At 45.7% G+C, this 27,946-nt stretch overlaps 1 protein-coding gene across 1 annotated transcript in view; it reads right to left on the bottom strand.

The window, feature by feature from the left end:
• The window catches only part of Pebp4 (phosphatidylethanolamine binding protein 4), a 217,359-nt gene that overhangs the window by 80,161 nt on the left and 109,252 nt on the right, over nt 1-27,946 (bottom strand). Inside the window, exon 4 of the mRNA XM_076930789.1 lies at nt 15,441-15,539. Within this exon, the coding sequence (XP_076786904.1) occupies nt 15,441-15,539 (99 nt within the window). The remainder of the gene's footprint in view (nt 1-15,440; nt 15,540-27,946) is intronic.

The raw sequence follows: 27,946 nt of genomic DNA on the forward strand, positions 1-27,946 counted from the left end.
AAGGACCTAGGGAAGAGAGTAGTCAGAGGGACAATGCAGGTCATGATGTCAGCCTGGCTACCCATTCTAAATGTGTCAAAGGCAATGATCAGAAGTGGTACTCTAGACAGGATAAGCATTGATGCCAATGCACACGGTAGAGCTCAGGGTACAAGGTTGGACATGCACCAGTGCAGGAAGGAGGCGAGCAGAGCCTTCCCAGGGGGGCTGGGAAACTGGGGCAAGCACCCTGGAATGGCTAGGGAACAAGATAGCGTGGAATTGGGTGCTAAATTGTGCGGCACAGCTTGCGCTAAGTGGGAGGCAGTGGGTGGGGCAGGTCTTAGAGTCCCAAAGAAGGCACCTGAACAAGAGGATTTTGAATGATTTCAAAATGCAGTGTTCAGAGAGACAGGGTGCAGGATGGATTGCTCATGCTTTTTATCTTCTGTATTTTGTATTGATGTATCGATAACCTGAGGGGCGCTTGTTCTGGAAAGATGTCCCTGCCAAGGCTGCCTACTTCCTAGAGACTGCCTGCAAGCACACCTGTCACGTACACACTAACCAGCCCCAAGCCCATCTCTTCCATCACTTCCTTTCCCTCATCCTCTCATACCTAGCCAACATTCTATGTCCCACGCCACCCTAAGGCAGGTACCAGGCAGCTGGGACATACCCCGATCACCCCAGAGCCCACTAATATTATGCCAGCTCATCAGGGCTAAGCTTGCTAGGGCTTGCTTGCCCTCACTCTGCTCTTTTCCTGCAGAAACCACAGCGAAGGCTCCAGGCTACACTCTCCTCTGCCGCCTCTGCTTCCTGACACACCCCGGGACTTCCCCATGTGACCTTGTGTGGCACAGCTTGGCAGGTGTCCTTCTCTTGAAACTGAGTAATAAAAACTTCTCTCAATGGCATTGATCTCTTTATTCCATGCCTATAAATTATGACCTGGATGCACTTGGAAGAAAGGAAGGAAAGAAGGAAGGAAGGAAGGAAGGAAGGAAGGAAGGAAGGAAGGAAGGGAGGGAAGGAAGGAGGGAAGGAGGGAAGGAAGGGAGGAAGGAGGGAAGGAAGGGAGGAAGGGGGGAAGGAGGGAAGCTACCATTACTTCTAGAGGCCACGGTTATAGAGGAAGGAGAAGATTTTGCTGGGAGATATACTAGGGTGAAATTCTGCTCTTTGCTTTGTGGCCAGGGCCTCCAGATTTGCTCTTCTCTAAGTAGCTCATGGAATATTCCCATTTTGTCTATTGCCAAGTTGAGTCTGGGACTCGAGTTAGCTCATAGATTCTCTCTGTGAGTGGCCCTTGCAGCCAAGCCTTCAAATGCGTTGTTTTCATGTTACTAAGCAGCTCTAAAGCCAATGGGGAAGAATATTCCGGAGCTATAGATGAGTGGATTGGGAAAGGATATATATATATATATATATATATATATATATATATATATATATCCTTAAAGTTGCATCTCTTGCCTGGGGCCAAGTGAAACTCCTAAGTGCCATGTTTTGATTTCTTAATGGAGAGGAGGTGGGAGCTGAGCTGCCTGGAGTGAATCTCCCTTTTCTTCTCCATTAGTCAGACCCAAATGATGGGTCCCTTGGCACCCCTGGTGACCTAGCTAACTACCCACTAGCCTATGGTGGCTCACCGAACATGAGCTGGAGGATGGCTTCTCTCATTTCAGCAATGTTGGGTCACTAGAGACTAAACGCTAGGACCCTTCATTGTGGTCCACACTACACTTACAGATTGTGTGACCTTGGGTATCAGTATCTTCTTGGGTATGACCAAATGAGCCTGAGGCATCCAGTAGCTCTGGAGTTCTAGAAAACCATGAGGCAGGGAAGAGCCAATCTGTGGTGATAACTTTGTTTCAGTTTCAAGGCATGTGTTAGAGCTCTTTGTGCGTGAGTGCGTGTGTGTGTGTGTGTGTGTGTGTGTGTGTGTGTAGAGGTTAGTGTAGGGTGTCTTCCTCTACTCTCTACCTCATCTTTCGAGACGGTTTCTCACTGAACCTGGGACTTACCAATGAGCCAGTTTGTTAGCCTGCCTCCTTGTGCTGGGGATTCAACTCAGGTTGTGCCACAAACACTTGATCCACTGAGCTATACATATCCCCAACCCTGGGGCCCTTGACCCTTTGCAGCAAGGAAGGAAAAGATTTCCCGACTTCCCAGAGTCCTTGCAGATCATGCGGTCTCTGCTAACCTATCTCCCTGATAAACAAAACCGTGGACTACAGAGGATGTACAACGTTGTGTCAGAGTCCCTGAGGCAACAGTTGGATTTATACTAGGGAGGGGAGCCAGACTGGGGCAGGTGGCATGCTAGCTGAAGTAGTGGAGTGTCCTGCCCAAGGAGGGGCTGCAGAGGGCAGCAGATGTGTGTCTTGGAACCAAGCAGCTCAGGGATCCTGAGGGAGAAAGCCTATTTCTTAACACTAAGAGTGGAATGTATGGCCCCTTTCTCTCTGCCCATCTCAACTCTACCTCTTTTCAAAGCCCTACCCAAACTTACCTCTTCTAGGCCTACCTGTCTACCACAGCTTCTCTGAGGGCCAGGCTCTCTGTCCTGACCTTTCCTCTAGCCACACCCCCTCCCACTTCTGCTTCCAAAACACAGAATGGGGCAGACATCCCAGGCAAGTGTGTTGACTGATGAAACTGTACTGAGGAAATATTAATGTGAGAAAGGCCCCCCTTTTCTCCCCAGAAAGGAGGCAGGTCACAATGGGGAATGCTAAGGATACACATTCCATGTGAACTTAGGTGATCTCTTGGGATCCTGGCTTCAGCCCTACGAGGTGCCTGGTGAATCTGCCCTTTACAGATGGGGGCTCACTGAGGGACATAAGCAGTTAGTCATGGACCAGTTACTATGGACCCAAGTCTACTAGATGCCTGTATTCTCACTTGTGCTATTGAACTAAGCTGCCCCCTAAGGCAAAAAAAGGGCCCTTCTTCCTGGCTCTTCTCTCCAGAAGCACCTGTTTCTGATGGCCACAGGCCAGGGGACACGAGCAAGGTCTACACAAAAGCAGTTGAGAAGGAAGAGGGTCTGTGGCTGGAGCTCTGGGCACCTGTAGCCTTAAGGCCACTTTCTAAGAGAAAAAGGTTTCTTGGTAGAGGGAGGGGACTGGGGAGGATGCTTATTTCTTAGGGAAAGGGGGTGGGGCAAGACCTGAGCTTACCTCCTCCCAGAAGCAGTTTTGCACAACACATCTAGATGGGCACCCACATTCGAGGTGCACACACAAGCACACATACACAACACATGCCTCCCCACCCAGAGCGACATGGCTTCCCAGCCACCTCGACCCTCCCCCTACCAAACCCCGTCTCCCTCCTACCCTATATGTGCAATCTTGTGAAAACTCCACCACTCTTAAGGTTAATAAGCCTCATTTGCTTAAGATAGCACCTGTTTCTATGGTGACTCCTGCCACCCAGAATCTGTTCATCAACGGAGACAAGACAACAGTGACTTCCACCCTCTTTGAAAGGGAAGAGCTGGTTGTTACTGAAAGGCATGATAGGCCAGCAGCCCATAGAGCTCTGTGCATCTGTCCTTCCACCCCTGGAGGGGAGCGTCCATCGCGAGCCCCTCCCCACCACTCCAAAGATCTGCTGATTCCTCCCCAGGAATACTGAGGAGCTCTGGACTGGCCTCCTCCTTCTCTTCTTCATCTTCTTCCCCTCTTCCTCCCTGTCATCCTCTTTCTCCCCCTCCTCCTCTTCTTCCTCTTCTTCCTCTTCTTCCTCTTCTTCCTTCCTCCCACCCCCCCTCCTCTCTGAGAAACAAAAACCCCAGTGAATGAGGGCACTGAAGTCAGGGCCACTTGTTCTTTATTCTTTGACCTCCATCCTGGCTCCATTGGGTTTTGTTTTGTTTTTTGGTGGGGAGGTGAGGGGCATGTAACTGGTGAGTTTTAGCATGATCCTGGGTCTCTCTCCTCAGCGTCATTGTCACAATGTAAGCCTCTCACCTTAGCAACTGTAGATTCCTGTAGCTGCCTCCAGAATGTATCTCCTGGCTGGGACCTTATCCATCCCCGAAGTAGCCAGGATGCTGCTGGCCCACCACAACCTCCCCTACTTCTCCCAGATGAGAGATGTTCAGGCCCCACCCTTCTCTGTGGTCCACCCTGGTCTGCTGGTTACCAGTTGAGGTTTGCTGCACTGGCTGCCAGTAGGACCAATCACCAGTTGGGGATCACTGGGGAAGTAGGTTCTCAGGCAGACAGGTGTGACTAATCATAATGTTCCACTGAGGAGTGGCTCACCTTTTACAGTATGTGAGAGTGGCTTCCATGTTCTCCATCTAACAATGCCACTGTCCCTGGTATTTGAAAATACTCTGCAGTGGGGAGAGCAAGCATGTGGGAATTGCTTGGAACTTACAGCTTGCTTTGTGTGTTTGAGACCCAGGAGAGCAGGCTATGCGTACGTGCAGAAAGATTATGGGCTGCTTTGTAGAGGATCAGGTCCAGGGATCTTTATTATGAGAGCTTGGTACCAGCACCAAAGTCCACCTGCCTGTCTCAGTTTGTGAGGGGGGCATAGGAGATCCACCCAAGAGCAGAGTCTACAGTAATGTCACCCAACTGGCAAGTGGCCTGACAGAGAAGCCTTCTGAACACTGCTTCCCAAACTCTGAAGTACCACCCAGTACCCATCAAGACAGAGCTGACTTGTCATGGCTTCCAAGGCCCTGCATACCCCAGCCTCTCTGCCTGTTTCATCTCTTCTCTGAATGAACTCAGTTCCATTAATATAAGTTCCTGCTGAGTTCACACTTGACTGTCAATCAAACCCAACCTCCTCCCCAAGCCCTTCAAGGTAGCTTCTCCTTGGACATCTGCAAGGATAACTCACTTCCTCTCTCCAGGCAGCAGACCTGGCTGCAAGCACCCTGCATGCCTTGCTGTTCTAGGCTCTTGTCATGCTCTCATGGGACCTCAGATTTCTATGAATCTCCTAATTGACATCTCCGTAAGGAGATCCAAAAGGCCTTTCAGCAGAGCTTGTCTGAGTGTCTCCATCTTAGTAAATTGCATCCAAATCTAGGCGCTTCCCCTGGGCTATCCTTCATCCTCATTTCCCTATCCACCAGCAGGTCCTGATGGCTCCTGACCTCATGGAAGGTCCTGAAGCTGTCCCCTCCAACTCATCTACTCAGGGAAGACCACTGTCATCTCTCCTGAAAGAACAAAATTGTCTCCTGCTGGCATAGCAGACATAGAAAACTTTTAGACATACAAGCCGGGATTTTTATGATATTTATTTATTTAGTGATTGATCGATTGACTAAAGGTCTCGCTATGCTGCCTTGGCTGGTCTCAAACTCTGGCCTTAAATGATCTTCCTGACTCTTTTAGAGAGAACTGCAGATGTCTGTCTTTGCACCTAGCTCCCAGGCAGTTTCTTTCTTTCTAATTATATTTTTATTTATGTGTATGACTGTTTTGCTGGAATATTTATCTGTGTACCACGAGTGTGCCTGGTGCCCAAGGAGCTCAGAAGAGAATGTCTGATCCCCTGTAATTGGTGTTAGGGACCATTTGTGAGCTGTCATGTGGGTGCCAGGAATTGAACTCAGGTCCTCTATAAGAACAACAAGTTCTCTTAAGCATGGAGAACTTCCCTCCAGCCCCCTTGGGGGAGATTCTAATCTCTGGTCAAAGATCTGTAGTCCATGTGCTAAAATTCTTGCCCAGTCTTGGACAAGGCCCTGCATTGATGTTTCTCAATTCTGGTGCATTTATTTTTTTTTTTAATTCCTTTCCCTTTATTGTGGTAAGAACACTTTATATGAGTCTAGCCTCTTGAGTTCTGAGTGTTGAATACAGCATTGTTAACTAGGTATTGGAACTTAATCATCTTGCATAACTCATACTCGAGGGCTGTTCTATGACAATACTTCCCCCACCCACCCATCACCTCTCATGTACATTTACCTCACCTGGAGAGTCTTAAAAATAAGTGGATATCTAAGCTCTACTCTCCCCCACCCCCAGCTCCAAGATTGTGATGTAATTGGTTTGGGTGTGGTTTCCAGGGGGGTTCTAACAAGTGATAAGGGATATTAGAACCTCTGTTGTTCATGGCTTCTCTCATCAGCTCACTGACTCTGTCTCCTAAGCACTTGCCCTGGACCATGAGCTCCAGCCACAGTAACATTCTTCCTCTTCTACCTGGATAGTATTCTCTTTACCTGGTGATCTGGTGAGCGTCTGCTTGGCTCACAGGTCCAAACCTCTGGGGAGTCTGCTCCCAGCTCTCTTTTCTCATTCCTCAGGGTTCTCAAGACTCCACCCCAACACTTCCCACTCCACACCAGTCATTGTTTTTCTTCTGTGGTCTCTGTCGCCAGACATGAAGTTCTTTAAAAAGAAGGGCTCCGCCTGCATTAGCTTTCAGATGACTGAATGGAACCCATCGCCCAGGATGTGCTGAGCACATGCTGAATGAATGAATGAATGAATGAATGAACAGACATAGTTTGACCAGTTCAGAGAAAGACCAGTCATAAGCCTCTTCAATGATCTAAAGACTTTTCTTCTTATGATGCGGCCTAAGATTATTTTAACTGTCTTAATGCCTGCATTATGGCTTGATGTTCTATTATTATCTGAAAATTCAGATTTAAATTAGCTTAGGAATTAACAACAACTCTTCTTGATCGCTCTCTTCGTGAACCTCTGACATGCCAGATCTTCCCCATTCTGAACGAGCAAAACTGATTTGAATTTAAATATAGAACTTTACAGCAATCTCAATTAAATCCTTTTTTTTTTTTTTTTTTTTTTTTTTTTTTTTTTTTTTGCAATGAGGGCCCCTACTTCCTATTTGTCAAAAATCAACCGTTTTATGTCACTCACCATATTAACTACTTCTTGAAACTTTGTGCACCTACAAATACAGTGGCATCCCTAACAAAACACAGAACAAGACAAGGCTCATACCGAGACTGTATGGCTTACACCGGAGACCAATTTCACAGCCAATGCCTTTCAGAACAGGTTTGTCAGTGAGCCACAAACCCACATCATGCCACAGCCATTGAAGCTAAGTCTCAGCTCCTTTCCCACAGGCTCCAAAGATTGGTATGGTTTAAGCCTTCTACAGTCAAGATGTGTTATTCTTGCTTATGGCTCCCTTCTGTCCATGGGGCAGTGAAGACATCCGAGTTATCTGGAGTGACTGGTTTTTAGCAAACCTATGTGCATTCCTCTTGTTGAGTTTCTCCGACTGTTTGCTTGTTAAATACTTTTTGGATTTTGATGAGGATTTGCTAGAGTGACGGACGTCTCAGTGGGTAAGAAAAAGCACTTACTGTTTTCCTAGAGGAAGCTGAGTTCCGTTCTTAACACCCATACCAGGCAGCTCACAACCACCTATAATTCCAGTTCACAAAGCTTCACCCTTCTTTTGGTCCTCTCAAGGCACCTGGGCTCATGTGCCTTCATGAGGCACATATCCTCAGGAACACACATATATGTAAAATGAAGTAAATAGAGATGTTTTAAAAATTTCCAGGAAGATTGCTGTAACGGCAACTTGAGTGCAGGAGACCGTGCCGTCCTCTCCCGTTCCTGGAGAAGGTCTCATGATCACACATCTTAGCTCTTCCTGGACCCGAAAGGTGTAATCTGTCTGGAAGTCCTGATGAACTTAAAGCACCTTGTGTTTGTAGATCGCAGAAGAGCTTATAGGATGAAGGGACAAAGCAAGTGATGGTTCACAGAGGCTGTGACCACAGAAAGGCTTGGGGACACCATGGACAGATCAGCAGGAGGCTGTATAGTCTTTGGGAGCAGGCCCGGGCCTGGGGAGAGGGTAGAACAGGGCTTTTAGCAGGAGAGTAGTCTGGTCAAGTTTAGATTTTTTAGAAAGTTTTAGTGCCTGCCCCTGTCTCACAACCTAACCTCCTGCTACTGTGCATCTTGGAACTGTGTTCATCTTCTAAGTCACTGGCTCCTCCCTCTTACACAGGAGCATCTTCTTGCTTAATGATTGATGGAGGAGGGCCAGGCCCCCTGTAAGTGGTATCATCTCTGGGCCGGTGGTGCTGGGTGGTATAAGAAAGCAGGCTGAGCTGGCTCTGGTGAGCAAGCCAATAAGCTGCACTCATTCATGGTCTCTACTCTGCCCTGAACTCCCTTGATGATGGGACTGTAAGTTGAGTAGACCCTTTCCTTTCTTCACAAGTGGCTTTTGGTCATGGTCTTTATTACAGCAATTGAAAAGAAACTAGAACACATAGGCTCGGTGACTGAAGCCCAGGGGACAGGGACAAGCACAAGCCCCTTACATTAGCACAGAAATAGATTGGGACCGTGGGTAAATAGTTGGGTCCACTGCGTACATAGCTCTGTCCAAGAAGCAGAGCTGAGCCCCAGCCCTTCGGAACCACTGGAGCTGGAGAAGAGCAAGACTGTGCTATGCTGTGTGTGTGTGTGTGTGTGTGTGTGTGTGTGTGTGTGTGTGTGTGTGAGAGAGAGAGAGAGAGAGAGAGAGAGAGAGAGAGAGAGAGAGAATGTTTTCTGCCTGCTCCAGGAATTCTCCTGGATGGCAGAATTGGTTTCCATAACGACTTTCTGATATAAACATATTTGATAAAAATAAGTTAACAGTGGAGCTGTGGTAGAGCAGATTCTCGGAATGGAGAGAGAGAGAGAGAGAGAGAGAGAGAGAGAGAGAGAGAGAGAGATCCTTGAAGAACTAAAGAACAGCGTTTTGTCCCCCCCTCCCTCTCCTACTTACCATAAACCCACTGAAAACCTTTCTCATATTCCTAGGCACAAGCCCCCCATTCTCCCTATGTGCCTTGCTCTCTCTCTCTCTCTCTCTCTCTCTCCCTCCCTCTCTCTCTCACTCCCTCTCTTCCTTCTTCCCTCTCTCCCTCCTTCTCCTTAGTTACCTGAAGCACTGCAGTATGTATGGGATAATATGATAAATTCATTTTCAATTCATTGCATTATCCCTTGAATATTTTAATGACTCATTGAATGGAGTAAAAAAAGCTATTTCAAATGAACAATTATGCTGCATTAGTCTAAGGGCTGATTATATTTAAACACTGCTCACATGGATAGCAGGACACAGCGACCTCAGCATAGGAGAGCTAATTTGGCTCTTATCTCCAAATAATTTTACACCGCAAATTACCGTGAAAACCTAAAGGGCTTTAAAAACATTCATCAAAAGATAATATTCCACTTTGTAGCAACATTTTATTTAAATTATTTTGAATGGGACTGAAGGCATCTCTGGGGTAGGACAATGACAGCTGAGTGGGGGACTGTGAGTGATAAGAACCGGGCGAAGGGTTAAAAACAGAAGTGGAAAGTGTTGAGGAGGAAGGGCCAGGCAGCCTGGCCAAAGAACAGTAAGCCTAGGAAGCCTGACTAGGAAGCCTGAACTTTGCCCTAATGCTGGGGGTGGGAGAGGCCTCCTCAGGTCCAGAGTTCAGATGGCAATGGCCAGCTGTGTTGTAGGACTGCCTGCTCCCACACATGCATGGTGGCACATACAGTACCCTAACACTCTGGAGGCAGAGGTAGGAAAACTGCAATTGCAAGTTTGAGGGTAGCCTGGACTACAGAAAGAATCTCTCTCTCTCTCTCTCTCTCTCTCTCTCTCTCTCTCTCTCTCTCTCTCTGCCTCTCATACATATACACACACACAGAGACATGTGTATGCACACATGCACATGGCACACACACACACACAGACATGTGTACGCGCACATGCACATGGCACACACACACACAGTAATAATAAAACAACCCACAAAACATTAATAAACAAACAACAAAAAGGAACTACTTATCAATCCCATCTCTTCAATTTTCGCTCATCATCTCGATTGGTGGTCCTGATAAAGATAATTTATTCTGCTTTTTATTGTTAGCTAGGCTCTGGTTATAAAAAACAAAACAAAACACACTCCATAATTATTTATAGGTACATATGTAAATGTCTGCAGGGTCTGCTGCTTGGTGTATTAGGAACGGGAACAAAATGCTACTTTCTGTGGGGCTCTTTCTAGGAAGGCTTCTCTTTACATTCAGTCTCCTTATTCCTCACTCCTGTCCTGGGGAAGAATGCCCTGTGTCCATTTTCCAGTGGAGAAGCCAGATTCTCAGAAATGTCTGAGATCATTCACAAGCACACAGAAATATACATTTTTAAAATTTTATTTATCTGATATGTGCAGACATGCATGTGGAGGACAAAGGACAAGCCTGGCTGTCACTCTCAGATGCTCTCTTTGAAAAAGGTTTCTCATTGGCCTGGAATTTAACCAAGTAGGCTAGAAGAGCCCCAGGGATCTTTCTGTCTCTGCTTCCCCAGTGCTGGGTTCACAAGTATATGTCCAGGTTTTTCTTAAATCTGTTTATTTTTTCAAACATGGGTCCTGGGAATTGAACTCATGCCCTCATGTTTCTAAGGCAAATACTTTATCAACTGAGCTATCTCGCCAGCCCCAGTGTGGCTCACTCAAACACATGGTGACCACAGAGAGTCAAAATCAGGGAACGGTGCTAATCCTGGCTCTGTTTGTTGGGTTTTATACTCACCCTATTCATCAAACATACTTAGAGGTCCTTTAAACACACACACACACACACACACACACACACACACACACAAAACCTCTTATTACAGAAAAAATTCAACCCTATAGAAAAGTAGACAGAATAATGACCCCTTAGAGCTCCCTTTGATTCAAGTCAGAATTGGTTGCCATTTTATGGCTGCCAAAGGTTGAGGGCATGGAATGAAAGGGGAAGCATGAACTCGGCGGCTCCTTTTCTTTCTTAAAACAAAAAAGACATTCAGGACAAATTTTAGAATCATTGACTGTTTCTAGGAAGATTTTCTTTTTTGGAAGTGGAAAAAAAAAAAAGGGTACTCTTGTCTCCTTAATTATTCTTCATATTCTTTGTCACCAATCATGATAGTCTTTGTGGAAAAGCATTCGAGTACCATCTTCCCGTGTTTAATATTCCCATTAACAACAAAAAAGAAAGTCTAATGAAAATATCTGCATGAAAAGCCCCGAGTGCTAATTTCTGAGACAAATAAGACAAGGAGCCAATAAATTCTTCTCCTTTAGTGAGCGATGCAGGCTAATTGATGTCTCAATTGGGCTTCAGCAGAACTGAAAAACATCTGTAGAGAAACCTGAGGACATGCCACCGGGAGGAAGATGCCATCCCACTGTGTGCTGCTGGGACCAGCATTCTTTTGTTTGTGTTTTAAGAAAGCATCTCAGTACTCAGGCCACGCTAGCCTAGAACTCTGTCCAGGTCTTCCTGCTTCAGCTTCCGGAGTGCTGGGATCACAGGTGTGTGCCATTGAGTGTGGCTACAATTAGAAATCCCTTTTACTCAATGTGAGAGTTTCAGGGAGGAACCAAGGAGCACTCGGTGTGTGATGTCTGCATTCCTGAATTCCTTGGCATGACCAGGTTGGGGGGCTTCCACCTAGTTCTGTTGCTGAGCTGATGGGAACTGACAGGTAAAGGAATTGCTACCCAGGCCTGCCCCTGGACCCTCATAATTCCTCCCTTGTGCAGGACAGCACCTTCCTGGGTTTCGTTCCCGTTTGTGACACGAGAGGTAGTTGGCTTGGAGCTATGGCAGTAAGAGCATAGCTCCCCACTGTTTAAAGTTAGCTCCGTGCTGTGGGTTTTTACTTTAAGCATTTTACCTGGAATAACATATATAAATATCATTTCAACAGTGTGAGGCAGAGACTGTAAATATTTCCACTTTCCAGGTGAGTACATTGAGACCTAGAGAATCATACAGCCAAAAATGGTTGAGTGCAGATTCGGACTAGAGCAGACTGACTCTGGGGTCATTGCTCTTAGCCACTACACAAGGACTAATTCTGTTTCTGGACATCTTTCTGCTCCAGCTCTTTGTTTAAGCTGTCCACATGCCTAGAATCTTGTCCCACTCTATATAGACCTTGTGAGCCTATCTTTAGAGTGTGTGGGGGGAAGGAGGGCTACAGGTGTTCCCCATATTCCTAAGGACTGAGTTCTATACTATTCTAGTATGGGTAGCCCTTCAAAACGTTATCTCCACTGACTGGCTTCCATGGCCATGCGCTGGTCCCAATGTATGGTTATATCTGGCCAACTGATACCAAGTCGAGCCTAAATTCCTCCAGTTTTTTCTGTGTCCGTTGGGAACCACAGGGCCACTGTTGTTCTGTTTGCAGTGACTTTACCCCATGCCTTACTGGTGAGCGTGTTTGGGTGTCGTTGGGTAGGTGTTGGTAGGATGTAGGTTAAAATCCAGGCCAGATGTGTTTTATATACCAAAGCAGCAGTCCCTGGGCAGAGTGCCCTGGAAACCTCTATCCATCCAAGAGTGAGCTGGAATTGTGGGAAATGAGGCACAGAGATTGTTTTCATCTTACAGAGAGGACATGGTGGTCCCCGGACACAGTGGCACTGAGGGACATGATGGGACCCCACAATGGTGTAGCATGGTATGAATGGTATAGAGTCTGGGGCACACATCCAACACCTGCAGCTACAGTCTACTGCTGCTGCCAGTGGAGGGTGTCACTGAATCTCTCCAGCCCTGCTTTTTTTTTTTTTTTTTTTTTTTTTTTTTAAAGGGACAATGCTATTGCACACAGCAGTTGAGGTTTTCAACAGTATCCAAAGTGCTTTTACTTGAAAATGGCCCCTACAAATGGATGGTGTCAGTCAGCCATTCCAGCCTGGGGCACTGCAGGCTTCCCTACCCTGTGAATTACTCTGGACCACTTGGTCAAGGTGGAGACCCTGTTATCTGTGAGTCTGCAAAGCTCTTCCACAGCACAGCCAGGGAACCACATGTGGCTGACTTGATCTTTGCCCAAGAACTTCAACTTTGTCACGGCAGAGGCCTGGCCGCCTCTGTTCCCTTGAGCATCCCATTGCCAGGTAATGGGCCCCTCCCTACTGAAGTCTTTGGAGATCATAGATTTTGTGGGACCAAGAACGTACATTTCTCCAAGGTATCAACCTACCCTTCTGTGTGAACTCCATTGGAGAACAGGCTCCTAGGCTTGGCCAGAAGCCCCACTCTCGACCACTCTTCCTTTGACAGAGCTCTGGGACCTGAGACCTGAACCCACTTGGCTGATGGCATCTTTCTGGCTTATAGCACATGAGGGCAGGTGGCAGTAACTCCATGAGGGAAAGCCGCAGCTTCCTGCTGGGCACCCAGAAGAGGGAAAGTGGGTGGTGATGTGACTGAAACCTGAGCCTCCTCTGGGCGAAGGGGAAGTGAGGGCCATGCCCGGGGCAGGTGGCTTTGGTTAAGCTCTGTGGTTTAGCAGCCTTGCCTGACAGCTGCCACCTGTCACCTGCCACCTGCTGTGTCTCTAAGCAGGGTATCTGGGGCTAAATCCTTGTTCACAGCACAGAGCTGGTGTAAAGGCTATGTTCTGGATGAGCATCAGGGTGGCGGGGTGGGTGGGATGGAAGTGTCAGACATGAATGGAGGATGTGTCGCAGACCCAGGGCTCCTCACCTGGGAAACCGCTCTGCCCATGTGGCTTTCCCTCTGGCCTGAGAATCCCTACTGGAACCCTCTCACAGGGAAGAGAGAGAGAGAGAGAGAGAGAGAGAGAGAGAGAGAGAGAGAATGTTATAAGTGTATGCAGGGGTGGGGGTGGCTATGAATGTGACCTTCTGGCAAAAATCCTCTCTTGAGCTTCCACCCTAAGAACTTTACCCAAGTCCAGAAAACAACAATGCTCCAGAGGGAGGCAGGCCTGACAAGTGTCCCAGCTTTTGGTGTCCTCTGCTGTTGTCCCTGCCACATACCAGGACCCTCTCTCAGCCATACCTCTATGTTAATTGCTAAATTCTCCCACAGTCTGCTCGAGGAAAAGTGCTCCACTGCTGAAGAAGCCCCATCAGGGCTTCAGTTGGCGCTGCCTTCCCCCACCCCCCACCCCCAACCTTATTCCTACCAAGAGTCCTGATGCTGGGATATGGTTGGTTGCCAGGGTAATTCTCCCTTCCCCACCTGCTCTGGTATGAGAATCTTCCCATTGTCAGGAGTCAATAGCTAGTTTAAAATGATGTCCCTGCTTCTGCCCTGGGTTCTAGCAGTCAAGACACTAGCCTTTGCAACTGTGGTTTCACTACATTTTCTAGAGTTTTCTTCATGGGATCATCAGGATGGCCACAGAAAGTCAAAGTACAATTCACACATTGCAGAACAACAGTAGATGTCTGGTCTCTGAGCTGGGCAACAGCTCTTAACTCACATTCAAATTTCATTTCACTAGTTTCTATTATCTTATAGAGCAGAGGTCTTTCTACGGTCTTTGTAAAACCCTCTAGTAGGTTGTCTGGGCACAGAGCCTGAAGCCTATGGGCTAGCATGGATTTCTCCAAAGTACACTGCTGGGTCACTCATGAACACCAGATTCTAGAATTGAACACAATTGTGAAACACACTTAGATCATATACAGTTGGACCTCTTATCTGTGGGTTCCACATACTCAGATTCAGCCAAAGGCCGCTATAGATAGATAGATAGATAGATAGATAGATAGATAGATAGATGATAGAGAATTATATCTGTGAGCATGGGCAGGCATTGTTTCCCTGCCATCAATTCCCCAAACAATACAGTACAACAAGCTATTTCTGTAGCATTTACATTGTGTTAGATGTGACAATCATCTAGAGATGGTTTAGAATCTGTGAGAAGATGTGTATAGGCTCAATCCAAACACTATTTTATATAAGAGACTTTCAGGGGTTCCCTGAGGACATTGAAAGCTGACTGTAATGTCAATTTGGATAGCAATATCTTTAAAAGGCCACTTGATGAGACATGAGACCAAATGAGTTCAAACCAGAAGACCTAACGCTCGGGTGTTGATATAGTCTGCTCCTCAGACATACTCTGAAAAAGGCACGCTAGGCTTCTCTCCAGCTATCATGAAACAAACTTACAGGCAGCTGCTTATTTCTGTATAAAGAAGGCAACTCTCCTTTCGTCCTTTGTGGGAAGGCCCACCCACCACATGATCCTCCCCACAACACTAGAGACCCCCCCCCCGGCCCCCGGCAAATCCACAGTGATGTGCTTGTGGACTTCTAGAAGTTTTGTGGGTCAGTTCTTCAGTCACTGATACTTTGAGAATGGCATCGAAGAGGGGCACGCTATCACAAAGAACAGTGACCACACAGAAAACTGGAGTTTCCTGCTGCTCTCGCCCAGCCCACCACAGTTCACATTTAGATGTGTCTTTGAAGTTCTTAGAAACTTTGGGATTCTCACCCAGAAGGCTGCACTCACCCTCATCTCCAGCTCTCTTGGACGAGCACTAAGTAACCATACAGGGCAATGACCTCCCAGCTACAATTCCAAACAGTTCCAATCAAGTTTGAATTGAAAATACCCCTTGGCCTCCTTACTGTGATGTTGGACACTACCCAGTGTCTCCAGTATTTCATCTTGGGGCTAGACCTGCTGGGGGCATCTGGATCCACCATCACCAGCAGGTACTGTGCACCCTGTAACACATGCATCAAGAAGTAATGTAACACCGTGCCTGGCACTTGATAGGACAGTACCAAAGGAAAAGGCTTTAATCCCCGCTTCTAGCTGAGCACGCAACCAGTGCCTACTGCATCCTACCCGCCTTGTTCCTGTGCTCATGGGATTTTCCTCATGGCACATGCTTATTCTCAGAAAAATGAAGTCTATAGTCTATGAAATAGTCGATAGGACTCTTGGCCTTGTTGTAGAAATAAATTCAACAAGATTTTACTAAGTACCTGGGGTTAGGGTCGGGGTTGTGGGTGGTGAGAGTCCATGGTATCACGATAAGTAGCTGGGAGGAAACCGTGAAGCCTATGGCAGGGTGTCTGCCCTCCAGGAGCTTCCAGTACACTCTCAGGTACTGTTCACCCAACAAACCAGTGAGAGCTTGCTCCGGTGTTAGAGCCACTCGGGCACGTTCATCCCTTCAACAGGCATTTAGCTTTTCCTGTGTGCTGGGAACTACTCCAGGTGTAGGAAAATGGCATAGGAAAATCCACATGACCAGGAAACTTTTCTTTCAAGACACAGGTAATAAGAATAAATACATAAGAAAGGACACACCCAGTTGTGACCAGTGCTCTGTTGAAAGTGCAATAGGCAGGGGGAGAGAGGGAAGAGGGAGGGAGGGGGAAAAAGGGGGGCGGCTTTTCTTGGTGTATTTGTGGAAAGAACTCTGTGGCCCGACCAAGAGCAGATAAGGCGAGGAGTAGACATGTTGACTGGAAAGTGGTACTTGGGAGCCACAGAAGGTTTTCTAGGCATAGGTGAGGAGTGGATCACACAGGATAGTGCTATGCCTTGTTTTAGGTGTTTTGGGAGATCAGGTGGGCGCCAGGTAGAGGAATGGTAAGCAAGGGATACAAGAGGCAGCAGGAGCTAGGAAAGAATGATGGTACGTTGGATGACAATGGTAGAGGCAGAACCAGAAACCAAGAGGCGACTTAGAGAAGCAACTTCAGGTAGACTCAGCAGGGCTGGCTAATGGACTGGATAGTAGAACAGAGAGGAGGGCGAGGAGAGAGAAAATCAGGAGTGACTTCTCATTTTCAGCTTGAGCGCCTGGCTGTTTGTTTTGTTCTGTCTTTGAGACAGGGTCATGCTGTGTAGCCCAAGCTAGCTTTGAACTCACATTTCTCCTGCTCTTGCCACTGAGTTGTGGGATTACCTGCGTAGGCCGCCATGCTTGTCTGGCAGCTGGGCCAATGAACATAGCCATTAGGAGGGGAGAATGTTAGGAGGAGAGCATTGGCTTTCTGTTGCAGATCTGATAAGTGTGAAAGGTGGGCTAGAAGACAACCCAAGTCTGCATATCAGAAGCTGGCGTTCAAGGGTAATCACTGGGCCAGCTGTATCTGTACATCTTCAAGCCATAGATATGGAATCTGTAAGCATGGGACCTAACAAAAGAGCTAATGCAGGAGAAAGGAGGGCTCATGACTGAGCTTTGGACCACGCAAACACCAAGAGGGCAGAACCTGGCAAAGGAGACAGAGGTAGGTGAGGGAGGTGAAACCTGGAGAGCAGGTGTGTCCCAAGAAAGAGAGTGTGGGGCGTTTGGTAGAGTCCTTGCCAAGCATGCAGGAAGCCCTGGATATGACCCCAAGCAGCACAAAGGGGAGCATGGTATACACGTCTGTCATCCAACCAATCAAGAAGTGAAGGCAGAGGGATCAGAAGTTCAAGGGCATCCTCAGCTGCATAGGAAGCTAGAGACCCTGTCTAAACACACACACACACACACACACACACACACACACACACACACACTAAATAATAAATAAAGTCACCAAAAAGTAAAGAAGGAGGATGGGGGCCAACCCACATTGAATGCTTCTAGATTCAAGCAGTTCTCAGCCTTCCTAATGCTGTGACCCTTTAATACAGTTCCTTGTGTTGTGGTGACCCCCAGCCATCAAATTATTTTTGTTGCTACTTCATAACTACAATTTTGCTACTGTTGTGAATCACAACATAAACATCCGATATTTAGGACCAGTGATATTAGACTCCAATGAAAGACTCCAAATGGGGTCATGGCCCACTGGTTGAGAACAACTGTGTTCCAGAAGAGCAAGATGTGGACCCAGGAATGAGCAAATGAACTGACAACTTGGAGATAACTGTGATCTTGGTAAGACCTGTCTGGGTGGGGTTGGAAGGAGTGGGAGGGGCTGAGAAGAGGTGGGTCGTTTGGAAGTGGAGATGCAGTTAAAGATGGCGTGGAGCAAAGCTGAGACATAGAGTGGCTTCCACTAGGGACGAGAGACTCAAGAGATTTTATTTATTTATTTATTTGTTGGATAATACACGGGAATGCTTATAAACCAGTTGGGATCATCTAATAGGAAGGGGGTACAGATGGCAGGGAGGAAAATGGGGATCATTGTAAAAGCTAAGTCTCTGCTGAGTTGGAGGATCCAGAACAAAACCAGAAACTGGGTCTTTGTTATGAGCAGGGACAGACGCAGAAGTGGAAGATGCAACACTAACAAACCCTGACACTATCTTCTGATTGCCTATGGTTTTTTGTGATTAGAGGCAAGGTTATTAGAAGGAAGGAATTATGGGTAATTTGGGAATAGGAAGAAGAATAGGATTATATTCTCCATCAGCATGCTGGTTAACTGTGGCAATTAGGCTTAACTCAGATGGAGACTTAGGCTGGTGATCTCCTGGAAGAAAGGAGGAACAAGGTAAGGATGGGAGACAGGTACAGACATCTTGGTCCTCTTCTTGACCTGGACACACACATAAGTGTTCCACATTGTCCCAAGCATCCCAGCAGAGGAGCGTTTATGAAGCTCTAAGAGAATGTGGAGGATGGCAGCCTGAAGTTTTCTACCATAGGCATAGAGGATTGGGCTCCACCTCAAAGGATAAGCAGGTAAAGGGTCAGAAAAATCTATTTTCAGGCAACACAAATGGAGCGTGTGAAGACATGGGGCTGCTTGGAGAAGGAGACGCCCAGAGTGAATCCATAATTTTCTCCTGGGCAAGATAATGCTGAGCTGAGCTGGAAGACAATGAACCAGCAAGTTGGAAGACTGGCAGAAATGGCCTTTTCATGCATTTCCCAAGACTCAAAAAATTATCATGTATCTGGGGATCCTGAAGACCATCTAGGGATAACTTCTGGAGAATCAAAGGAAAAACCCAGGAACTCAAGCAAGTATAGAGACAAGATGGCAGAGAAGGGAGTTAGTTGAGAATTAGGGAGCTGCAGAGCCATGGACTCCAGGAGGATGAAGATGGGCCAAGGTGGCCCTGGGGAGATGTGGATCCACAGAGACCATGGAGGTGGCCTTGGGGGCTACTCGTTATTCTCTAAAGAAAGAGATAAAAACATGGTTTGCTGAGTGTTAAAACCCAAAAGGAACAGTGAGCCACATATTAGACACTATAGAAGCCTACATCTGAGAATTCAAGGATAAGCTCAAACAAGTCTCCAAGGACCCGGGAAGGAACGATGACAGGGGGGAATGTGTGATGCAGGTCCATGTGTGAGCCCTGAGGAGTTCCAGAAGGAGGAGCCTGCATGTTTGTTGCGTCCTAGAATTGGTTCTAGCTGAGCAGTAAGGAAAATAGACAGACAGACAAACCATAACAAACAAGGTACGACTACAGTGAAAGAAGAAAGTAAGCCCCTAAAACTTCCGTGCTCTCCTTTTTAGTTTCAAATGACATGACTGTCTATGTGAGAGTCCCTATTCAGAAACCCTGAAAACAACCAAGCCAATAGAAAAGTAAAGTGAGCTGATACTAAAAACACATAGAACTTTTCTACATACTAATAATACTAATGAAATGTACTTTTAAACCCCATTAAACCCCATTTACAGTTGTAACAAAAATCTAAACTGTCTCAGAATAAACATGATTAAAAACGTAAGACTTACTTAAAAAAAAAAAAACAACACAAAATTGACTAGCTGGAGAGACACATTCTGCTTTTAGGCTGAAATAAGTATTTTACAAAGACTTCAAGAAAAAGCCTTAATTAATTTAATTAATGTAAGCATAATTTTAACTAAAATCTTAAGTAAATAGTTTGCAAACTTCACACATGATTCTAAGACTTACAATTAAATTTAAGGAGCAAGCAATTAAAAGAAAAAATCATCAGAGGCAGCAGTGAAAATGATGAAATAGGGATAGCATTGACTTTGAAGACATGAAAATATGTTACAAAGCTAAAATAATTAGAACAGCATGGCACTGCAAGATAGGCACAGAAGACCCCATAGTGAGAAACTGGAGTTTCAATGTATATATATTTAATATACAATAGTGGCCTTTAATATTTGCTATTTAATATATGTGCTAAGTCAGAAAGGTAAGAGTGGGTGTTAATCATTAACGCTGTAGGGAATCAGATGTGGTGGTGCACACCTTCAATCAGAACAGATCTCTATGAGTTTAAGGCCAGCTTGGTCTTGGCCAAGGCTATATAACAAGACTTTGTCTCAGAAAAAAAATTAATTTATATAAACACTATGATAATGTCAAAGCTTTGCTTCTGTTGCTGTGATAAAATACCCCAACCAAAAGCAACATAAAGGACAAAGGGATTTATTTGCCTCTCAGGTGACAGTCCATCATTTTGGGGAACTCAGAGCTAAGGGACTCAAGCTTCTGACACATCATACCTACAGTCAAGGATGTAGGAAGAACACAGACACTCTTGCCTGTGGTCTCTGCCAAGACAGCTTCTCACTATCTTACACACTTCAGGGCCAGGTCATGGAAGGGCCAGGTCATGGAAGGGCATCGCCCACACTCAGACTGGGTCCTTCCTCCTCAGTTATCAATCAAGACAAACCCCCACAGACATGCCCACAGACCAGTGATTCCACAATGAAACTCTCTTCTTGGGTGGTTCTATGTTGTGTTAGGTTGACAGCTAAAATTAGCCAGCACAGGGTTAATTGGCTTGTTACATGGACTAGATAAATTGAGGTCTCTGTTTCTTTCAGGCACCAGAAAGCTGTCATATTTAAATATGAAAGTGAAAATGACTACCTCTAAAAGCTGGTTTAATAACAGAACATTGAATCTGTGGAACAGAACACACTATTGGAGTGAGATCTTTATATCACTAATGTGAAATAAGCAAGTTGCAGAGCAGTGTGCATGACATCTTAAATGTGCGGAAAACTTTATATATCTAGCTATATATATATATTTATAGATATATCTCCATATGCACAGAAAAATGTCTGGAGAAATACATACCAAACTGTTAACAGTAAATGGCATGAAAGAAAAGATTGATATCATCTGACTGGATATATTTTAAAGTCTTTTATATGGCAGAAAAAAATGTTAAATAACATTCAAAGACAACAAATTGAGGATAGTTACAAAATCTATGAAAAAGTACTTAATATATAAAGTACATTTTTGAATCAATAAGAAAAGGACTAGTAGCAGGTATGGTGGTGCATGCCTTTAAATTCAAGCACACAGGTGGCAGAGGCAGGTGGATGTTTGTGAAGTTGAGGCCAGCCTAGTCTACAAAGTGAGTTCCAGGACAGCCAAGGTTGTTACGCAGAGAAACTGTGTCTCAAGAAGAAAAAGAAAAGAAAAGAAAAGAAAAAAGAAAAGAAAAGAAAAGAAAAGAAAAGGGAAAGAAAAGAAAGAAAGGATTAGTAATCCAGTAGAAGAATAGGCAATTCTTCTAAGTCAACTTTCAAAATAAGAAACACAAGTGATCCATACCCGTAGGAACAATTTGTTGACTTTCACTAACAAGGAAATGCAAGAAAAATATAAAATCAAATGCTTTGTCTATAAATATGTATTTTTAATATTTTATCCCCAGAGTTTTAAAATGTGTAGGACTAAAGGATGAGTTAGAAAACCCAATGAACCCCGCAAGTTCGTTGTCTTCTTAAAGAGGAAGGAAGGCACAAACCATTTATCACAAACGCACACACCGTGTCTTTCGTTACCCTCTGTGTTGCTTTCCTGTCACTGTGACAAATGCCTCACAAAAGAGAGAGAGAGATAGAGAGAGAGAGAGAGAGAGAGAGAGAGAGAGAGAGAGAGAGAGAGAGAGAGAGAATGAATGAGAATTAAGGGAGGAAGGACTTATTTGAGATAGAATTTGAGGGGATACAGTCCACTGGGGCAAGCAGGAGCAGGAGGCAGCTGGTCACATAGCATTTCTTACTAGGAGTCAGTCACAAGAAGCTGGGCCAGGCTGTGAGCCCTCAGGGTGACCCTCTTCCTCCTCAGGGTTCCACAGCCTTCCAAAACAGCGCCACCAGCTGGGCACCAAGTGTTCAAACTTGTGAGATAATGAGTGGTATTTCACATGCAAGCCACCACACAATTCATGAAAGACTAGGAAACCAGGAAGTACATATGTATGTGACTGATTGACAGCTCTCTTAGGGGTGGAATAATTGGGAGTCTTTTTCATCTTTATGCTTTTCTATATTTTCTAGAGTTTCTGAGGAAAAAAAAAACATGTTTTTGTGCTTTAAATAATTAGGCCTGGGGGCAGGGAGGGGGGAATAAAGCCACTGTAAAAAAATCCCAGAATCTTCCATCTGATTCCGACAGCATCCAGGAACATTCTTGCCCACAGCGGGGTTCCCGTCAGTCCTCATCCCTGGCTCTCCTGGCAGCTCCTCCTGTTCCTCTGCAGCTCTTCTATGCTACTGTTGGCCTCTCTGCTTACTGCTCCAAGAGTCTTTTTAGGTGGGTCTGTGTTGCGTGGCCCTCTCGATAAGTACCCATCTGCTAGGGGTCTCCCCAGACAACTACTGCACTTTGAGTGATTCATCCCCCAAGACTTCCTGTGTTTCCATTTTGGTCCTCATTGTGTTAGTACTGTGGTTCATTAAAACTAAGGGCCATTCATTTTGGGGGGGAAGAGATGAATGTGAGTCTCATGAGATCCCAGTGAGTTCCCAGTTATTCTCTGGCTGCCTTCTTACCATGTGTCTTACTTAGGGATACCATTGCTGTGATGAGACACCATGACAAAAAGCAACTTGGCCGAGAAATGGTTTATTTCACTCACAGGTCCACAAAACCGTTCATCATCAAAGACCTGAAGGGCAGGAACTCAGGCAGGGAAGGGACGGCAGAAGCTGGTTAAGAAGCCATGGAGGGGTGCTGCTTCCTGGCTTGCTCTGCTTGCTTTTTATAGAACCCAGAGCTACCAGCCTAAGGATGACAACACTTACAATGGGCTGGGCCCTCCCCCATTAATCACTAATTAAGAAAATGGCCTACAGACTGACTTTATGAAGGCATTTTCTCAATCGAGGTTCCTTCCTTACAGATGATTCTAGCTTGTATCAAGTTGATATAAACCTAGGCAACACACCACGTGATCCTCGCATGTTCTCTGACATTGTGATGTCACCTCACCTACTAAAGGCTCTTCACCAGCACCAAGTATAAATTTTTGTGATGCCCTTGAATCTCTAGAATGCTGAACCAAATAATCCTCTCCTTTTTATAAACTGGCCCAACCTTGGATATTTTGTTAGACAAACATTGTCACCTCCCTGCTACCTCAGAGATGACCTTTTTAAGAATTCGGCAGAAAGGGAAGGGCTCTGTGGCAATGGGGTTGCAGAGCTCTTTCAAGGGACCTAAGTCACAATGTGTCATGGTGCTTTCCACAGCCCTGACTACCAACAGAAGCTCCTGGCAAATATTAGGTGTGTGTGTGTGTGTGTGTGTGTGTGTGTGTGTGTGTGTGTGTGCTGTTCACAGAGAAATAAGGAAACAAGCTATTCCATAGCTGGGTCAGGCAACCAGGGGGAGATCTGACTGCTCCTGGAGTGTACAGGCTGGTGTGGTAACAGAAAGAGGCCAGCCAGGCTTCTAGAAGAGGAAACTCTCTTCCAAGAATGGAGACTCAATCTGTAAGCATAGTGGAGGGAGAAGGATGTACAGTCAACACTAGAAACAGTCAGAGGCAGCTGTCCCTTGGAGGGGGCAGAAACCTTGTATGATGTGCTGACAGGTCTGGGGTCAACCTTCAGTGCTGCAGAAAGCCACCATTCCCTTCCTAGCCAAAATCGTCAGTGACAAACTGATAAGGAATGGAGCTGTCCTCAGAGCCATTTGAACTCACTACATGTGACCTGGCCCAGTCAGGGACTGCTAGAAACCACTTGGGGGTTGGGGTGGGGGGTGGGGGGCAGGATCACAGTGACCTAGTAAGATGCTTGTTACATAGTGACCTGGATCCAAGATCAGCCCTCTTTTTCTGGCTTCTTCCTAAAAAGACAAAGAGGCGGAGGGAGATGATCTTTGTTTGGATTCTAACATTTGAATCCTAAGATTTCTAGGCACTGGAAAGGTGAGCCTGGTTATATATACTTCAGCGATCCTGTTTCTGGGGTTCGTTCAAAGGAACTGGAATTGAGGTCTCTGAGAGATAAGTATACTCCCGTGTTCCCCCTAACACTGGTCACAGTAGCCAAGATACAGAGTCATCCAAATGTCCATAAAGAAACAATAGTATATGGAGACGTTCCTTAGCTTGTAATAGGGTTATATCACAATCAACCATGGCAAGTAGATCAGGCTAAAAATTGAACATCATATGTAACCTGCCAATCAAAATAGCTTAGGTGAAATGTGTTCAGAAAATGTACATTCACTTGTATTTGGGGATCACGAGATAGATTGGAGATGCTATTCCTAGTCTGGGAGAGATAAAAAGTCAGATTTCCATTCAACACGTATTATTTTCAAACCTCTGTAAAGCCAAAAAAAAAAAAAAAGTCCTCAATCAAGCCTTTGTAAGTCACCGGCCATCTATACACAGGACAGACTCTCTCAGTTTTTAAAAGGGAATGACTGTAATATGCATATTACATGAGTGAACGTTGAGGATGTTATCTTTCATAAAAGAAACCATCACGAAATGTCAAACAATATAGGATTCCATCTGTGTGTGGTAACAGAAACAAACAAACGGGCCACAGAGGAGAGAGCGGAGGTTGCTTGCTAGGGAGGGCTTGTGGGTAATTGCTGATCGATGCCTATAAACATAATAAACTTTTGCTGTAACTTAAACATGAGTTGAGGGTGAGTCATTGCAAAGGGGCTAAGGTATTAGTTACCCAGTGACATAGAATACAAAGAGGGTTGGGGAGACGGCTCAGCTGGTAGTGAGCTCGCTGTGTTATCCTGAAGACCTAAGTCAGGATCTCCGGCTTCTACACCTTCAAAGGAGTCAGTTGTAACAGTGTGTGCCTATAATCCCAGCACTGGGGAGGCAGACCCGGGTAGGAGGATCCTTGGAGCTCGCTGGCTATCCTGACTAGCCTAGTTGGTGACTTCGCGGTTTTTCGTGGGAAACCTGTCTCAAGACATAACGTGAAGAACACTTGATGAGGATGCTCAACATGGGCCCCTGAGCACCACACACATATGTGCACCCGTGCACTGCCCACGCACCCCACATGTGCCATGTCCTGTGAGTGCTTTGGGAAGGTCTCCAGGACAGATTAAGTGAGAAAAGCAAGATGAGGGGCTTTCATGTTAGACGATAAAGTATTTCTTCAAATGTGCTTGCATGCGTTCGAATTATCAGTGACTCTTCTGTTGTCATGACATGCCATGATCAAGACCACTTATAGAAGGCAGAGTTGATTTGGGTTTGTGGTTCCAGAGGGATAAGGGAGCATCATGGTTGTGGAGTCAGAGCAACTGGCATCAGGCATGGGGGCAAGAGCAGTCAAAAGTCTGCCCTAGTGACATACTTCCTCCAGCAAGGCTGTGCTCCATAAGTAATGTCATCGCCTGGGGATCAGGTGTTCAAATGCCCTAGGCTGTGGGGGACATTTCTCATTTACACACTGCAGGAACGTATTTGAAATGATCAACCAGGGGTGTGGATGGTGAGAGAGTGCTCGGGGTAGATGGGAGGGGGGGGGCGGCAGAGAGGCTTTTTTGAGCCCTATGAACACAGGCCCTACTAAAACCAGACTTTAATTATGACATAAGGTGGAAGATGGAGTGAGAGGCAGGCCTTCAGGCTTTTCCTCACTTGTGCAAAGAGTTTTCAAGAGATGGCCTCACGGCAGAGAGGTTGAGAAGTTTCTTTTGAATTGGAAAATAAACTTTATTTGTTCTAGGGAGTTGGCCAGAGTCCCCTCAGAACTTTTGAAACTGCTCATTGGTGGCTTGAGCATACAGAAATGAACGGTCTGTCACTAATCTATATATCTCTGAAACAGGGGGACAGGGGCACAGACATGTTCTTGTGATGCTACTCAAAGTTACTGTACCTTCAAATGTAAGGTACAATCTGATACAGAGATAGTCCCGGTGGATGGCAATAGTCCTTTGCATCTTCATCTTGGTCATGACACCAGACAGGATCTGACGTCAGATGAAGATGTTACCAGTGAAGGGGCATTTCTTGTCTATGAAGATGCCCTGGATGGCCTCCTTGGGCATCTTGAATCCTAGACCAACGTTTATCTAGTAACAAGAAAGTTTTTTCTTTCCAGTTTCTCCCAGCAAAACACACTCCTTGCTTTGAAAGTTGGGAGCTGCTTTTGGTGAGCATGCTCTGTCTGAGTGTCCACCGTCTTCCCAGCAGCCTGAGAAAGGGAGAGCTCTTGTACTCCATTTTTTTAAAGGATAAAATACTCGAGTCAAATCTTGTTACAAAACATGCACAAGGTACTGGAGGCTGGGCTTATGAAGCCTGGGGTCATGCTGATGACTTAGAAGCAGAATTAAGCATGAACTTGGCCAGATGTGCTTTTTGTTGTTGCTGTTTGATTGATTGATTGATCGATCAATTGATTGATTTTCTTGCTTCGATGCAGGGCCTCATTTACCCTATCTTGACCCCACACTTTCTATGCAGCTGGAGATAACCTTGAACTTCTGTTCCTCCTGCCTTTGCCTTCTGAGAGCTGAGATTACAGGCATGCCTTACCATACCCTGCTAGTACAGTGGCTGGAGACCAGCCCTGCATTAGTGCCAGGGCTTCGTGCATGCTAGGCAAACCCTTTATCCAATGAGCCACATCCCCAGCACCCAGAGGAATTCTTAAAATACAGCTATCCATTATAACTGACACATCACAAGCCCACCTCTTTCAACATATATTTCAGCAAGTTTCTTATAACAGAACAAGGTCTGTAGAGCTATCTATAAGCCACACTGAAAACATTTCTGTCTCCCAGATGACCTTGTGCCTATTTCCTTCCCCAGATCTATGCAATCACAAATCTGTTTTCTGCATTCCCAATCTCCTTTTGCCTTTTATGAGCATTCCATATGAATGGGATCATGTCACATGTGGTCTTGTGTGCGTAGCTTCTTTTCTTGGCATCATTCTCAGAAGTTCTTTCACATGGCACCACATATCAATATGTGTCAGTTTTCCTCTCTCTCTCTCTCTCTCTCTCTCTCTCTCTCTCTCTCTCTCTTAAAAAAGCATCTTACTTCATGTGAAGACATTGTGCTTGTCTGGTTAACGAAGACTTGGGTTGTTTTGTTTATATTAGTAATGCCGACATGAACACTTGTGCATGTCTTGGTGGACATGTTTGTCTTCATTTCTCTTGGGAATATGCCTAGAGAGGGATTTATGTGTAGGATGGTGTGATGGTTGTCTCTGCTAAACTTGACACAACCTAGAATCACTCAGGAATAGACTCTAAATGAGGGGCTGTCTGCACTAGGTGGTCTGTGGTTGATTGTCTTAAGTTGATTGATGTGGCAAGACCTAGCCCATTGTGGGCAGCACCATTCCCTAGGCAGAAGATTCTGGAGTATATAAGAGAGGAGAAACCAAGCTGAATACAAGCAAGCAAGTAAGCAAGTGATCATTCAGGCATCCATTTCTCTTGCTAATGGGATGTGACTAGCTGTTTGAAGTTTCTTCCTTGACTTTTCCACAGTGGTGGACTATAATCTGGAATTGTACGTTGAAATATAGTCCTTGCCTGGGGTGTGGTATGGATGAATCAAGATGACTTCATACCTGAAGCCCTAATCCACAATGGATTGGTATTTGGCTGTAATCAATTTTTATGAGGTGGTTAGTGGGTAAGGTAGGGTCCTGGTGGGGGAGATTATTATCCTTATATGAGGCACATAAAAGCTTACTCTTCAACCTTCCTTCTTTATCAAGAGAGAGCTCCCTATAAATCAGGAAGTGGGCCTTCTCCAAATGCTACCCAGATGATGGAATTATTGCTCTAGAAGCCTAGTCAGACTCATGTGTAGAACAATTAGACCCTAACTTGTGGCAATATTTTGGGAGGCTGTTGAGCCTATGAGAAGTGGGTCCAGGCTAGCAGAAGGGTGGGGCTTTGATGGTTATATCCCACCCTGGCTCTGACTTAATGCCTCTGTTTATCGATCTACGAAAATGCA

Source organism: Arvicanthis niloticus, chromosome 3, assembly GCF_011762505.2.
Source record: "Arvicanthis niloticus isolate mArvNil1 chromosome 3, mArvNil1.pat.X, whole genome shotgun sequence".
Taxonomy (NCBI): domain Eukaryota; kingdom Metazoa; phylum Chordata; class Mammalia; order Rodentia; family Muridae; genus Arvicanthis; species Arvicanthis niloticus.